This window comes from Pteropus alecto, unplaced genomic scaffold, assembly GCF_000325575.1.
Source record: "Pteropus alecto unplaced genomic scaffold, ASM32557v1 scaffold25, whole genome shotgun sequence".
NCBI lineage: Eukaryota > Metazoa > Chordata > Mammalia > Chiroptera > Pteropodidae > Pteropus > Pteropus alecto.
The window spans coordinates 8,007,647-8,023,687 of NW_006441955.1; the positions used below are offsets into that span (position 1 = coordinate 8,007,647).

The 16,041-nt window shown below is 42.7% G+C and overlaps 1 protein-coding gene across 1 annotated transcript in view; it reads right to left on the reverse strand.

Moving 5' to 3' along the window:
- The window catches only part of PLPP3 (phospholipid phosphatase 3), a 76,834-nt gene that overhangs the window by 20,106 nt on the left and 40,687 nt on the right, over window positions 1-16,041 (reverse strand). The window contains exons 3-4 of the mRNA XM_006919248.3: window positions 4,686-4,966; window positions 4,207-4,264 (exon numbers count right to left, since the gene is read on the reverse strand). Coding sequence (XP_006919310.1) covers window positions 4,207-4,264; window positions 4,686-4,966 — 339 coding nt within the window. The remainder of the gene's footprint in view (window positions 1-4,206; window positions 4,265-4,685; window positions 4,967-16,041) is intronic.

The window sequence follows — 16,041 nt, forward strand, 5'->3', positions numbered from 1 at the left end:
CACACAGGCCTCGTGATCTATCAAGTCAGTGATGAGGAGACGAACAAAAATTCTGATTTGAATGGAAAGAAGTTTACAGTTTCTCTGGCAGAGATAAATAAAGACGCAAATCCATAGTATGTCAGAGGTGAGAACTGCGGGGAAAAATAAGGCCGCAAAGGAAATTAGAGAGAATGGGAAGAATGGGCTGTCATTTTAAACAGGGCAGCCAGGGAAGGCTTCTCTGACAAAGTGACCTGAAGGGTGAGGGGGCAAAGTGCAGACTCCTGGGAGGGGAGAAGGGAAAGGCCTCCACAGGAACCTGCTGCCACTCAATTTGAGCTGAAAAAGGAGGAACTGGGGCAGATGATCCCACAGGTCTCCTCAACTCTCAGTGTGCCCTCCACTCGCTACTTCCTACCAGCCACCAACGCCTACTGAAGCGAAGACCTGCAGTTCTCAAATCACCACTCTCCTTTTCCCCTACACGCGGGTAATCCTTCCAGTCCTCCTATCCTCATCCTACTGCAAGTCTTCTCTGGCTTATGCCACCCTCCACTCCAGGTTAGCTGCCATAATTCTGAGCTTCCATAATAACCTACACACCCCCTTGCCCCTCCTGCACAATGAACCAGACTTGTCATTGTCCGCCTGCTTCTTTAGACTGATCTCTCCAAGGATTGTGACCACAGCTTACTAATCTCTGTTCCCACCCACAGTATGGTTCTTGGTGACATTCATGAAATGTATGCTGAACGCTGAATGTTCAATGCATAGGGATGTTTCTGGAGGGCAGATCTCAGGTTGATTTTTCTCAGTAGCCCCAGAAGGGGGCAGAATGCCTGGCACAATAGGAGACACCAGCTATGCTACCTGAATCGGTGCCTGCCCTGGTGTTGGCATTTTTTCCAGACAGCCAAGTCATCCTCAATCCCTGACCATGGAAGTACAGGACCAAGATGTGGTCCTCTGGGGTTTAGGTCAGGGCTCAGGGGTAGGAAGCCCCATTTAAGCTTATGTATGCTGTGGGATTTTCTTATTAGAATATGCATTAACAAGCCATAACCTCATCCATAAGGTTCCGTGCCCAGAGATAATTTGGTGTTTGGGGCATGGTTTTTCCAAGCTAACTATTTTACAAATCAAAATCTAATATGGAGTGCCTTGCAAAACCATGGAAGGCTCTACACGGCAGCTGGTGCTGAAAGGCCTGGAGTAGGGATGGCTGATGCTCCTGGACAGACACTCTCTTTGAACTCCAAGGTAATGCGGGCCTAAGTTTGTCCCTAATGGCTTTCCATTGGCAGTTAGGGTAGTTCAAACTTCTTAGAAATGGAATCACAGAGATTGAGAGATAAATAGACACCACCTAATTCCACTCTTTCATTTGACAGATGGAGCAAGTAGGGTCTAAAGAAAAGTGGCAATAAGTCTTTAAAATAGACATGATTCCACTTTCCAGACAAGTAGTACCCTGAGGCTTGAAAGCTAAGTAACCCACTCACAGTTCCAAGTAATTGGGCATGGCCAGAATCGTGCAGGTCTGTCTGTTAACGCTACTCTCAGCCAGAATCTGAGGGTCACAAGCTGTGTTAACAGAGCACCCAACTCTAGCACTTCCTGAAACCCAACATGAAAGCAGGGGCGGGGGCGTCTAAGGGCTTCTCTGATTGACTGCAGCATTTCTCACCAATCCTGACAGGCAGCAAACTTGCTATAGAAAACATTGCGAACTGGACATTCAAGGGGTTGAGATTTCTACAAACTATCACATAAAAACAGCCCCTGGCAAAGTCTTTATTTTTGTAGCTCTCGGCTTCAGAGGTTGTTTTAGGGCAAAATAATCTTAGAGCTAAAAATAGAGCCCAGTGTTTGTATATTGTATACGTGGGTGTCTTCAAGTTGTGACTGTTCAATGTGTGTATGTTTGCAAGGCTTCCTAAGAGTGTGGAGTACGTACATGAGTGAGTGTGTGTAATAATACGCATAAGAGATGAAGGATTAAGGGGGCTCTTCTCTTTCTCCCTCTCTTTCCTGCCTTCTCCCTTTCTTCTTCCCTCTCCTTCTTTTTCTTCTTTCCAGGAATATAAAGGCACTGTAATTGCTTCCTCCCTCAGAGAGATGCAAAGAAAGATTCAGTCAAAATCTACTCCTCACCCATCACCCCTGCAGAGACTCTTGCTGTAATCACAGCTGGTAAGGAGGTAATTGGTGGTGGCAGGAGGGAGAGCATCGCACCCATTAAAGCAGATCTGAAGAAAGGCAGGTCACCTTCAGGTGAAACAGAAATTAGAGTCAGGGGTTTATATTCTTTACGTTTACTCTGCAGAGGTTTGTTTTGTTTTTGTTTTGTTTGTTTTGCTTTTTGTTTTTTGCAGTGCAGTACAATAAAAAGAACACAAAAGGATTCTGGAGTTATAAAGACCAGCCTTCAAATATCTTTTCTGCCTCTTACTGAATATAGAACTTTTACTGCTTAACTTCTTAGATTCAGGTTGGTTGGCTGGTTTTAAACAGAAAGCAGGGTAATCATAATGCATCTCGCTGGGTTATTGAGAGACTTGAATATTACAATATGAGCTCTATGCAGTGCCTGGCACATAGAAGGCTCCAGAAACCTGTTAGCACCTTTACCTTTGGGGCGGCTGTAGAGCGCACAGTAAGTATACAGTGCTGGTTGCAAAATTATCTGCTGTTTTTCTCTCGGGAGAAAATGAAGAAATATGGAAAAACGAGCACATATCCACTCCTTTGAGCACCTTTACAAAACGCTGAAATTACATTTGTAAAATTGCTTCCAGCCCTGGGTAAAATATGAAAATGGAATAGGAAACTAAACAGCTTTGTTAAATTATCCTTTCTAAGAGCAAAGCAAAAACGAAAACAACAACAAAGTCAGGAATGGAGGGCAGTGCTGTTCACGAACAAATAAAATCCACATTTAATGCTCGTATAGGTTGGGGCCCACCTTTTAGCTCCGCATCCTAGGTAAAGGGGAAGCCCAGAGGCGTCCAAACTTGGAAAGAATTGGAGGGAAACAAAACAAACTCAAGTTTTTCCAATTCCTAATCATGTTTTTTAAATAAGCCAAAATCAAAATGTTCTTTTTCCAAACAGCTCACGCTCCTCTGAGCTGAGTCTGACCTCTCAGCACCTTCTAGCTCTGAACTCCCTCAAAGCAGCCGACAGCAGGAAGTGCCTTGGCACACCAACCTCATTCAAGGGAAGAGGAAAGGCAGGGGGACCAAATTTAACTGACAAAGAGAAACAGACCAGCTGCTGTCTGTGCAGCAGCTGGAGAGGAGTGGGACTTCACCTGCACTGTCCCAGCATCTCCAGGAAGTCAGAGCAGACAAGGCCATGGGAAGGGCAATATAGGGATCCAGATCCTGGTTCTATCACTACTTAAAAGACCGCCAACATGCTGCTTGGCTTCTCTGGGCCTTGGTCCCTGGGTCCAAGCAATGGAAATGGGGATTTTGTACTTCACTGTGTTATTATGAGGTCACATGTGTTTCATGGATGCAGAAGTATTTTCTAAAACCTAACATCCCTCTATGTATGATGATGAGTTTTCAAACTTTTCCATTAGCAGAATACCAAGGAGGACCAGCATGATCATGGATGCAAAAGTATTTTCTAAAACCTAACATCCCTCTATGTAGTCAGATGATGATGAGTTTTCAAACTCTTCCATTAGCAGAATACCAAGGAGGACCAGCATGATGAACTTCTCAAGGAATTTGACCAGAAGGCTTAAATTTGAGTGACAATTCTGGTGTCTATGTAAATTTTGGCAGTTCACTTGAATTCTCTGAGACTTACTTAGTAATCCTTTCCCATAGTAGAAATAATATTACTTATGACATAAGGTTCCTGTAAGGATCAACTGAGTTAATGGATTTTAAGAAAACAGTGCTCGTTACCATAAAATGTTATACATGTGTCTTTATCACTTTATAATTTCAAAACGGGTACACAATGCTTATCAAGCAGCTATGGTAAATATTATTTTTATTTGAAAACTGAGAAAATCTTGGAAAGTAAAACAACTGCTAAGGCAGTGGCAAAGCTCAGAATAGAACCTCATTTTTCTAGTTAGGTTCTTTTTCAAGGATTTCACAGTAAATCTATCCCAAACCACGTTGGGGGTTTTATGTACAGAAGGGATTTAAGCTGGGGCTGGATGCTGGTGGACTCTATTGGAATCAGAAGGCGGGTACTTACCACCAAATACAGCATAGTATACATGGAGAAGGAGGCGTGGCCAGAGAAGAAGGACTTCCTGCAAGAGCAAGAAAGGGCCATGAAAGGGCCATATGCACATCCCCGACACACATCTGTCTGCCTTTCTTCCCTCCCTAGACTTTTGGCGGCACCGTCATCTTTGTTTTCTGCATCCTTGGTGGTGCTTTGGTTACATTGCCTGGAACCCGGCAGGCACCCATGAATGCATGAATAAACAAAAAATAAATAAACAAATGAACGAATAGGATTACCAATGCTATATCATAATTGTTTATTTACATATTTGTCTCACTCAGCTGACTGTGAGTTCCTCAAGAATAAGGACTATGCCATAGTCACCCACCTAATAACCCAGGGCCTGGCACTGGGCCTGACACCTAGTAGGTGCTTAGTAAGCGCTCAATGAACTACCAGCATCAAAAGGGTGCACACAGTGGCCATGGGAGGTGATGTCTCACCTGGCTTCCTGGACTTTGCTGTCATCGCCTCTGCATTTGTAGTTTTGAACGTAGCCCTCGGAGCAGTTGATCAGGCTGAAATCAGGGTTGCAGACACTCAAGAAATGAGGACGCAGGCGTCCTATGGAGACTTTAGCAATGTCTGTGAAGGACTGGCTGATGGCACAGCCAAAGAGGAAACAACCCACTTGCTTATAGAGCGCGGCCACGTAGGGATTCTGAATTGTTGACCGGGACTTCTCCTTCAGGTAGTAGATCCGGTAGAATTCCCCTGTGATGATCTGAAAGGAAACCCATAGGGGAATTAGGCAATCAAGACACGTCATCAAAATTGATGCCGTATATGACATTTAATGACATAAGAGAATACTCAGCATATAACTGCAGCTATAATCTAGAAAATCCCAATTTTGTATTTAATAAGTACACACACACAAATATGCTTGGGAGGAAAGGTCAAAGGGCTAACATCGTCATTATTTCCTTTTCTCGAAAAAGTCCTACACATCTTTGTAATAGGAAAAACGTAAAATCAAATGTATTATATATATGTGTGCGTAAATATATATAATAACATAAGAAAGAGACAAATAAGAACTTAGCTAGAGAAAAAAAGTTAGATGACAAGACATGGTTGAAGGGTAGCCAGGATCAGAGGATCTGAATAAATCCAAGGATTCTGGGATTTGGAGTAAAGGACCACTAACTGTTTAACTACAAAGGGCCTCGGCCTTGTACCAACATTGAGCCACGACGGGGATTTCTGGAGGAAACGGTGAATATCTCAAGATCAAGTTCTGGGTTTGAATCCAGGCTCTCCCACCTACCTGGTGTCCTTCAGCAATAACTTAACCTCTCCAAGCTTCAGTCTCCTTCTTCACGAAAGGACGCTGCACACCTTTGCAGAGTTGTTGGCTTAAATATGATAAGGAATGGGAAATACTCGGGTCATAGAAAGCGATTCTTTCATCTTCCTTTTTAGAAGTATGGTATGATGAAAAGAACACTGATCTACAAGCCAAGGAACTTTTAATACAATGCCCTTCAGTGTTTGTGAATTTCTTCAAGTCTGCCTGCACTGTCCCTTCGGTCCCGAAGGACAGCAAGTAAGTCTTGATTTTCATACCCTTCCTGCATCCCACTGTGTCTACTCCTCGATGCTTAGAGGACATTTATCACTACTTAAAAAAAATAAAATAAAATAAAAGAGCCACCAGTTATTGAATACCTACTACATACTAGGCATTGCTTTTATATACTTACTTTGTAAAATCTTTTTATATATTTACTTTGTGAAAACCATGATAGATACAGTTGAGGCTCAGAGAAGGGAAGCATTTCAACTGAAACTGCCTGGTTTTATATTAAGAATGTGAGAGGGCTGGTCAGCTGATCCCCTATAAGACAAATGCCCATGATGCCTACACAGCAGATGCAGCAGAAGACCAATTCCACTTTGGTGACGCACAACCACACCGTCTGCTGCCCTCGTCTTAACTCCATAGCACAGCCCTGGCCACTTCCTGGTTGCAACCACAGTCCAGGGACAGTGATGTTCAACTCATCGCTGACCACAAAGTCTCTTTCACACTTCCTCCCAGGTCAGGATGATGAGCCACACTTGCCCTTTCAGGGAGCAGAGAGCATGTTCACAACCACAAGGGAAGCAATCAACTGACATATCTGGGCACTCCTTTTCAAAGTCTTCTGTTATTCTTTCACAGTTGGGGAAGGCCTAGGGTGTGATCCAAGTTCTCAAGGGCTCCAAAGTCTGGGGCTAGGAGTGCTATGTAGGAGGGAAATGCCAGCTGGGCCTAGAGGCCAGCAGGTACAGCAGTGAGAACTGCTACTTCCACTGCTAGCATTTATACAGTGATTCTGTGTTTATAATTGCTTAATATTTCTAAGTGCTACACTTTGGTTTCCCAGAATCATATTGAGTATGATTCTATATTAGAGGGAGAAATAGTCAACAGTCCTGGCTTAGCCATTCCCTGGGCGAGCAGGACCAATACCTGATCCCGCAGAGGTGCTTAGAGACGGTCAGTTGAAAGAATGAACGAATGAAAGGAAATAAGACAGTAGCACTCACTGTTGCCTTATTGCAAAATTGAAAATATCCTCTAAACATTACCAAGACTCCTTTGATAACACATTGCAAAGATTAAAATCTGAGAAGTATAGCCAGTCAGAAATGAAAGAGTCCATTATATATGGAAAAAACTGAAGTCCAAATTAACTCATAAAAATTAGACCCAGGTGTTCCGACTCCCCACCCAGCATTCTTTCCTTCTATTCATGGTCTAATTCCCCTTTTGAACCTGTTTACACTTTTACCCTATGTAACCTTCCAGGCTAACAAGTTCCAGATGTTTATTACCACCATCATGTTCTTTAACTCTTTCTTACTCTTTATTTATAAGTCGTGCTCACGTGACTTTAGACGTAGGGAGAAGAACACTAAACTAAAAGTCAGGGAGCCAGGGTTCAAGTCCCTACTCATTGAATGAATTTGGGACAGTTAGGTTCTTTTTTGCAAAATGAGGGTGCTAGACACTGTGATTTACTCTCATAACTGCAATGACATTTATTCTCATCTCTCATGTGCTACCTTCACCACTAGGCTCCCAACCCAGCAAAGGTAATAAGCAGTAGCAGAGCAAGGGTACTTCCTCGGATATGACACCACAGGCAAGGAGTGGAACCAAGGCTCCATGCACAATCCCTGTCCTTGGACCGTTCCTGAGTTCCCTGAACCATACAACTGCCACAAATTAAGACACTGTTTCTAAATTGGCTTGGCTTGAGGGTGATTTCCTGTTTGATGCTAAGAAAGAACAGGTGAGTTTCCACTGCAAATTAGTATCTCTTACGTGAATTTACTGACTAACCTCAAGTGAGTCACCTCTCTGCTTCAGTCAGCTTAGAGAAAAAGGGTTTAATTACAACTCAAGGATTCCTTTCAGCTCTAACATCCCTTCATTCTAAAATTTCAGTTTTCCGTGCCACAGTCTTGCAAACAGTAAACTGCTGTTAAAGTGTTTCCTCTTTTCTAGTGAGAAGATAAAGGGGTACAGAGAACATTTTATGGCACCTCATACTTCTAATAACAATGCTAATCATAATAGCAAGCATTCACATTTCTTTTGCACTTTACAGTTCCATTTAATACGCAACTTCATGGAGAAGATATACCCGTTCTACAGATGGTGATACCAAGGCTCTGAGAGAGTGTGACTTATCTGAAAGATTTGTGGTTAGTAAGTGACAGAGGTAAGAGTAGAGCCCAGATATTCTGACTCTCAGGTTCAAGGACTCATAGCAGAGTACTTTGAGATCATTTGATTATTTCTATTGTTATTAAAAACAGTTTCCACTGTGATATAGCAAGTGTGTATTTTCAAGCACCGAGCCAGGCTACAGCCATTTAGCAGACACATGACTCCAGGACCACATGGCTTCTGGGCTGGCCCTGACAGATCCTGGAGTTAATGAGCAACAAATTATGTATTTTTTCTCCGTCCCCTTGTACAGAAGGGTCGGGGAGTCGACAATACAGCCATAAATCATCATTATGAACCAGCCGGACTTGGCTTCTTGTAATCCTAGCCCTTAAAAGACCATTTAATGAAATTCGGGCTGTGAATGACGGCCCGCATACCTCACCTCTGCAGAAGAGGCGAAGGCTTAAATTGTTCTCTGACATATTACACACCTAACTCTGGAGTCCCAGATTTACTGCTTTCGGACTTTATTCATTACTCACAATGTTTTTATTCCTGGGTAATAAAATAAGCTCTTCCCTCCCCCTCCCCCTTCACCTCCCCCTACAAAGGCTCTGTCCCCACCCCCAGACTCCTGCCTCTGGAGCCCTCATTTTTGCTTCAGTCAGCAAGACTGTGATATGTAAATTTCACTGCTGAGAAAAATGCCTTCAATGTTGATCCCTTTCTGAAACAGCAAGCAACAGATTCTGGGGGGGATGGCAGGCTGCCAGGCCAGCAGAAGGGAACTCTCTCCTACCTACCTTTTAAAGCACTTGGCACTGAATCTGGAAACTAATAAACTGGGAAAGCATTGCAATTAAGCTGCGAAGGGACAGAAAGGGATCAGTCCTTGCCTGAGAATGGCTGTGGTTTGGGGAGGTTGTCTCCAACTCTAAGACGGCCGCTCTCCCTGTCTTTTCTGGTGAAAGAGCTCAACTGCCCACATAGTCACAAATATTCAACTGTTCTGGAGAGGAAATTTAGAGAAACATTAAGATAGACATTTGGAAAGGAGAGAGCATAGAGTGGTGAAAGAAGCACTGGCTTTGGAGCCAGGAAAACCTTGATCTGAATCCCATCTCTTAACCTTAGGCAAGTGACTTCTCCTCTCTGGGTTTAGATCTCTTGGTCTATAAAAGAAGATTGATAATATCTATCTGGCGGGATTGCCAAGGGATTCGAGATATGTCAAATGCCCAACATCTAGCAAAGAAGCCCTCCAAAAGTTAATTTTCTTCTTCCATTGGCGAAAGGGAGACAAAAAACTAACAGATCCTTGTAGAGAATATCTTTTCTAAGATAATTCCAAGAGCTCCTTAGAAGAGAACCCTCCAAGCTAAAGTTTAGAACTAGTACCACCTCTCCAGGGTATAACCAGAAAACATGCATACGGACAACACTGGCTTTGACGATTTTATCTAGGATGTCTTTTTCAGGTAAACAAAGTCGAAGGGAAAACTAAACCCAAGGCAGAAAGGGCAATTGTACTGTGCTGTTTGTGTTATTTATGAACGTTCTACTCTATTTACAAGTTATCTCAAGAAAATTAAGGTTTTGCATATAGTGTCTCAACGATCCCTCTTTTTAGAGACTGAGAACTTAGGTTCTTCTCCTACTGAATCTGAAGGACCAATTTCCCTATATTCTGATCTGCTCAAATAATAATATTTGCATGGTACTGTACAGCTTAAAACGCATTTGCATATCTACTGTGTTATTTGCTTCTCTCAACAATCTGTGAATTACTAAATTATTATAAACACTATAAATAAGTATGGCAAAGGCCAGAGAGGCCCGTGAATCACCCTCAGTCAGAAATAAGGCAGTGGCAGGGCTGTCGCTGCAGCCTGGACCTCCTCATTCTAGTTCTTGCCACAGAGCACCAAGCTGTTCTTTCACATCTCAATTATGGGAATTAATGAACTTCTTTCCATTGAGAAGTGATTCAATCAACAAATGTTTAATGAAGGAAGAATTGCTCTTCTCAGCATATTTCTCGGTCCCAAGGGAAAGGAAACATGTAATGTATCTAAGTCCTGCTTCTAAGGAGGAAGTAAAAAGTGTAGCTGTATTGTCTCTGAAGCTGAATGCTCCATCTACTGTAATAAAACACAGTGTCTTTAGTGACTACAAATCACTGATGAAAAGTTTAATTTTCGATTCTTCTCTCATTTGGTTGTCTTTAGCCTTGTAGCAGAGATTAGCGCCTCGCAGAAGGCAATGAGGACATAAATCTGTCCAAGGCCACGATAGGAGTTTCTGGACCTTCTGGTTAAGTCAAAACTTCAATAACTAGATATCGACAGCAAAAAGGCCAGATAGAGGCCACAGAAGCTATTCATGGTAGCTGCCCTATGCACACCAGCAGCTTTATGAAGAAGGCAGTCTGAAGCATGAAGCATCATTCTGTTCCCAAAAGTCAAGGACTCAAAGCCATGGGTCTCCTAGATGACTAGCTCTGCCTGTACATGCAAGAGTCTCCTGATTGTTCTTTTTATAACATGGCCATTGCCCATGTTTTATTCCTTTTTGACATGGCATTTCTTAAGTTTCCTTAATATAGCACTACCATGTTTTTCTTCCTACTTCTCAAACACCTTTCTCCTTCCAGTGGCTCCACTTCTGGGTTCTACCAGATAAATGTGGGTCTTCTCTAGGGTTGTATTCTTGCCTGCCTGCTGTGATCACAGCTGCTTCAACAGTTTCAATTACTACCCCTGTGAAGATATTCTCCTAAAGGGCATTTCTCTCTCCCTCTCTCTAGTTTCAGCTTACACCTTACCCCAGCAGCCCTATTCCAATCTTCAGTCAAATCTCACCTCCCAACTGGTTATCAAATAGATGTTACAGCATGTCAACCTAACCATTCCACTCATTCCAACTTCTGCCCCAAACCTCACTTTTCTTCCATTTCAGCTCAGGTGTCATCAAACATACAACTTCAAAAACATGAAATTATAGACTCCTCCCTCTCCCTTATCTCACTGTCATCAAATTCATTTCATACTACTTTTGCAAGGCATCTCACATCCATCTTTTTCTCTCTCTTCCCCTTGCATTGCAACCACTGTGGTTCAGGCCTCATCCTTACCTTGACTGGAAAATGACCAAGTTAGCTTAAACCACTTTCATCCATCACCAGCCAATCAACTGGAGGAAAAACTCAGCATTTAAGGAATTTCACAATCTTGCTGTAATCTTTTCTTACCTTATCTTTGTCGACTCCCTTATAATCTATTTCTCCAGCCAAGCAGATCTGAAAACACACTATTATTCTAGTCTCTACCATTGTTGAGGCAATCTCCTCTGCCGGGAATGTCAGCATCTCTGATGAAAGTCCCACTCATCCTTCAAAGTAGAGCTCAGCTACCAACTAGTGTACGAGGTTAGAGTTTTTGGCTCTTTTATTTGTGGGTCTTGCACAACTGAGCTTGAGAATTCTTATGTGTAAGAAGAGGGGTATTGACAGTACCAACAACAGCTCAAGAGCTGTTGTGATAACTGAAAGGGTGAAGTGCTCGATGAATGATGATGATGATAAAGTCTTCCCCAATGAAAATAACTTCATTGACCTTCTTCTGAACTTCTTTAACACTGTATTCATCCCTCAGGCCATCTATAGCATTTGTCCTGTTTTGTCTTTGAAGCTCTTATCTCTCTGGGGCCCACCACCCTGCACTGCCCTGACTCCCTTCTTATTCTCCATCCAATTCTTTAGTCTCCTTAAGCATCTAACAGTATAGTCAGTCTTATACTTGCCCAGCTTCCTCTTTAGACCAGGGGTCCCCAACCCCACGGCCACACAGCAGGAGGTGAACAGCAGGTGAGTGAGCCAAGCTACATCTGTCTTTGAAGCCACTCCCCAGTGATAGCATCACCACCTCAGCTCCACCTCAGATCATCAGGTATTAGATTCTCATAGAAGCACGGGTCCCTGGTGCCAAAAAGGTTGGGGACCTCTGTTTTAGACCGTAAGCTCCAAGGATAGCATCTGTGTCTTATACATTAGCTTCTAGGCTAAGATGCCTATCACACGCCTGTTTCGTTATAGGGGAGATCTTACCAAGCTTCTATCTACAGCAGGTTATCACTCCTACATAAACCTCTTATTACAAAACACTATTGCACACCATCGATCTTAGGTGGTCACCTGCACAGTGGTCTAGATGTTCTGTCTTCTTCCACACACTGAGCTCTCCAAGCCCGGGAACTGAAAGCTTTGATAGCTCACTGAAGAGCACTCTGCACAGAGTGGGCCTTCAGTTCAAGTGCTGAGCTTTAAAGCCAGACAGACCTAAGTTTTAATTCCTGCTCCCCCATTCACTAAGCAAAGTAATCTCACACCAGTCTGTCAGTACCAGTAAGCCTCAGTACCCTTCCACCCTCATTGTAAATGGGGTAAATAATACCTATCTCATGTAGCTGTTGAAGAGGATTTAAGATAAGGCATCTTAGTTTCCAGCCCATTAGATAGCTCACAAATGTTATCTGACTTTTTACCCCATCCCCTAACACACACTGACTTACATGAACAGTTTTCTCAATCTCCTAAGCATTATCATTTAAAATGGAGATATTATCACCTTCATATTAGATGCATTCTTCAAATAGTCATTAACCCCTCAGCGCTCTATGTAACTTACGAAGAATTGCTGCAGCTCTCACTTCTTCCAGGGCATGAGTGGCGATGGTGGAGAAAGGGAACAGATTACAGTAAATCCTAACCTCATGCCTATGATTTGTTAAATTGCAAAGAGAGATGCCCCCTCCCATCATCTCTCCAGGGATAAGGAGGTCTTAGAAGAACTCTGCAGCCATCTGATCAGGGGATGACACAGTTGAAGGATTAATGTAGCCACTCTCTGTTGGTGGTCTTGGTAATTGCACACATGTAGTGGATTGTAAACTGGGGGATTGAGTCCCCCACTAAGGCACCGCTGGGCCAGCACGACTTCACTTTTTTCAGAGTTGAAAAACTGACTAACCTTTAATGAGGAGGCAATCTTGGGGAACCTTGCTTTCTTGGCAGTGCTTTCTCAGATAAAGGAAGATGGGGGGTGGGGAGGAAGTAATGAAGTCCAGATGTAGGCAAACTGAAGCCTGATCCTGAATAAACAAGTCTTAGAGGTATTAGATTCTCATTGCTCTTCTTCTTGTCTCTCCAGCAAGAAATTTTCAGTACAGAGCACGTTCCCATGTGCATCATGGACTGACTGTATTTAAGATTTTAGGAAAGCAAATAAGACACTTTTCCCAGCTCCATACAGCCTGTGACTTCTTTTGGCCTAATGCTTTTGATTTTCTGCTCAAAATGTATGGACTCCTCTATTATTTTTATAAATATATATTGAGCACCAAAATTTATGACTTGCACTAGCAGTACAAAATCAAATCAGAAAGATCCCTACCCTGATGTAGCTAACAAGATAAGCAGGATATAGACAAACAGATATGACACTTCAGCACAGTAACAGCAAAGACAGAGGTGGGCCCAGGTATCTCTGGGATCTTTTCAAGGTAGGGGAGGAGGCAGCTACGGAATGTTTGCTGAAGAAGATGTCTGCTTGTTTATCTGATACCTACCATGTGCAAGAGGAAAAGGCCTACTCTCTGCTTAGGAACGTATTATCTAGCTGGAAACACACGACTGGACACAAATCACATTACAAGGAAATCTGTACTGAAGGTGCTATTTGTCTGCTTGAGTTGGGCAGCATATGGCGGTTTAGTGATGAGAGACAACATGCAGCTATTCAGGCTGAGGTTCACAGCTGTGTCCCCAGCACCTGCTATACCATGGGTGTTTGATAAATAATTCTGGAAGGTAGGTGGGCTTTAGGAGGCAGCCATGGTGCCTTTACCAAAAAGAAAAATAAAAAATAAAAAGGCTTTGTGCTTAGAATCAGAGGACGCCTGGTCTGGCCCTGCCACTATTTAGTCATGGGAAATTCACTTACTATCGCTGAGTCCCAGTTGCCTTAGCTGTAACAACCAACCTCCAAGGACGACTACCAGTGGCAAATAAGATAAAGTGCACATTAAGGCCCCTTTGCAAACTATACAACACTACAGAAATGAAAACGATGATTCTTACTGATGACACACATAATTTCACTTGATTTGACCCCCAAAACGAGCCCATGGAGTCGGTGAACTATTGTCACCAATTTACAGAAAAGGACAGTATAGTTCTTATCCAAGGGAGCCAATGGCTTTGCATGAGGTTTAAAGGCAAGTAACAGAATGAATAAGCACAGAAGTTGGGACATGAACCTAAGTTAGGTGATGCCAAAATCGGAGTTTTTTTCTCCAGTTAAGAATAGTATTACAGAGGATTAGATTCAATGGGATCTGAGAGGAAAAATAGCATTTTTTTATGGCTGGAGGGCAAAAGGGATTCACCCATAACTTACCCACCCATCAACTCCTAGATATTAAGAATCTATGAAAACCCCCTTCAGGGCTTGGCCAAGGCAAGCTCTGATCCCATATATATTTAAAATGAATACTGAGCATTTTTGCCATATTAAAATCTTTGCCCATGATATTCTTTACAGAGTAGTGCAAGGCAAAATGAGAGCAGGCTAGATAGGAGATGATATTTTACTATTTGCTCCTAATCTCACTACTGCTAGAGTCATTAAACCTTTACAAGGCAGGGAGGAACCACTGCTTTGTGGATTTGGAAGGAATTCCTGTTATGCTATAATTCCAGAATCTGAGATACATCTGAAAAAGAGGTCAACATGACTAGATTTTTCCCTATCTCCTGCCATAGAAAGGTGTCTGCTTTCTCTATAACTTCTGATGATTTGCACCACTGAACTCCACCACCGGCACTCCATTCCTTTGTTGTGGGAACATTCAAACTGAAGCAAGGGCATCCAATCAGTCAAGGCTTCTCTTGTTTTAAACAAACCTGACATTCGGCAGAGAAGGCACGGGCAGCACATAGCGGGGATGATTAGATTTCCAGCTCTGAGTCCCTGACTGTCACTCACACCCTCTGATCAGAAGCAGATTCTGGATGGAGCCAGCCAGGCTCGATGACCAGTCATAATGGGAAAGTGGGAAGCTTGTTGTTGTTGTTGTTTAATTTAAGCTGTATTGCTTTTCCAGAAATGAGTCTACTAAAGTGAATGATTCACTTTTCCTCTGAGGTCTTTGCTTTGACTTTTTCCATGAGGACTCTAGCACTTAATGGCACGTAAATGGGCAAGCGGATCCCAATTAGGAGCCTACATCTTACACTTGCCTCTAGCTGAAATGCAAGGGCAGCTGGGTCAGGGGGTAAAGATCCTCTAGCAAAGAGCACAGGAGTGACAGTCATGAGACCTGGGTTCGAATTCATTAACTACAAGGAAAGAGGAGAAGCTATAAATCCAAAGACTGGAGTTCCTTTCCTGATTCTATTTTTACCAGATGTAGGGTCTTGGCTAAGTCACTTCACCACTTTTTCAATCTGTCTACTCATTTATAATAAAAATAGTTAACATTTATTGAGTATACGGTAGGTGCTCGACATTGAGTTACTTTGCATACATTAGCTCATTTAATTCTGAAAATCTTAATAAGTAGACATATTATCTCCATTTAACAGATGAGCGTACTGAGGCTCAGTGAGGTTAATTAACTTGCTATACATTCCACAGCTGAGGAGCTCAGATATGAACCAGAGTTTATTTATGTCTTAGCCACATCCTAAACTAAGAACCACAAAAATACCTAGCTCCTGGGGTTTCTGTGAGAGTAAAATGTTTGAACATGGTTCACTGGTTTCTATGGCACACAACGGCACCCAACAAAAGATAATTACTGCAGTATTTGCTTGCCTGGTCTTTTTCAGTACTATAGGAAAGTATTATCCAATCTATTTTATTAATATTGCATGGGATGGGGAAGCAACGCTGTTACTCATCCTATAACCAAGACCACGGCACACAACTATTTCAAGGAAACCTGGGAGGTCAAGGAGCATTTTAATTAAAACATCAACATGACAGGAGGAGACAGGCAAGCCCATGATTAAGCTTGTAAAAGCAGATTTTTCAAAGAAATGCTAGCATTCATAAGGCAGAAGGTAAGGGTCT